Here is an 844-nt window from a genome sequence, read left to right as displayed (position 1 = left end):
GTCTGGAGAGAGGGAAGTCTGGGCATCTTTGCTTAGACTGCTGCCCCCACGACCCGGTCCCGGATAAGCGGAGGAAAATGGATGGATGGATGGAACTGTCACTTTATAACTATATTGATAATGATAACACTTTAAGTCCATATACAGTATGTTTGTCCCTCAGGAACAGTGAAGCCAGTGTGTCTTCCCAACACTGGTGTGAACCTCTCTGCAGGACAACGAGCCTGGATCACAGGCTGGGGAGCCTTAAGATCATCTGGTGAGCCAAATATTAAAGTTTACTGTATTTTTGTATATATACCATGTTGTCTGAGAACCCTGCAAATCAAACTGGTTCTGAGAATTTACAGTTGTGGACAAAAGTATTGCCACTCCTGAATTTCTGTCAGATAATGCACAAATTCTCCCAGCAAATGATTGCAATCACAAAGTCTTTGTTATTCTCATATTTGTTTCTTATGTTTGCATTGGAACAACAAATCTGATCCATTCCACACAGAACTCCAAACATGGACTGGACAGAATTACTGACACCATCAACTTAATATTCGGTAGCCCACCCTTTGGACAAAATAACTGAAATCAGTCACTTCCTGTAACCATCAGTGAGTTTCTTCCTCCTCTCTACTTGAATTTTGGACCACTCTTCTTTTGCCAGCTGCTCCAGGTCTCTCAGATTTGAAGGGTTCCTTCTCCCAGCTGCTGTTCTGAGATCTCTCCACAGGTGATCTATGAGATTTAGATCTAGACTCATTGCTGACCACTTCAGAACTCTACAGCACATTGTCTGAAACCATTTCTGGTGCTTTGTGAAGTCTGCTTTGGGTCATTGTCCTGCTGTAAG

At 42.9% G+C, this 844-nt stretch overlaps 1 protein-coding gene across 1 annotated transcript in view; it reads left to right on the top strand.

Moving 5' to 3' along the window:
- The window catches only part of tmprss2 (transmembrane serine protease 2), a 6,722-nt gene that overhangs the window by 3,889 nt on the left and 1,989 nt on the right, over positions 1-844 (top strand). Inside the window, 1 exon segment of the mRNA XM_020622099.1 lies at positions 164-259. Coding sequence (XP_020477755.1) covers positions 164-259 — 96 coding nt within the window.

Source organism: Monopterus albus, unplaced genomic scaffold (genome assembly GCF_001952655.1).
Source record: "Monopterus albus unplaced genomic scaffold, M_albus_1.0 scaffold272.1, whole genome shotgun sequence".
NCBI classification, from domain to species: domain Eukaryota; kingdom Metazoa; phylum Chordata; class Actinopteri; order Synbranchiformes; family Synbranchidae; genus Monopterus; species Monopterus albus.
Note: the sequence above shows the minus strand (reverse complement) of the source record. Positions and strands in the feature narration are given on the sequence as shown.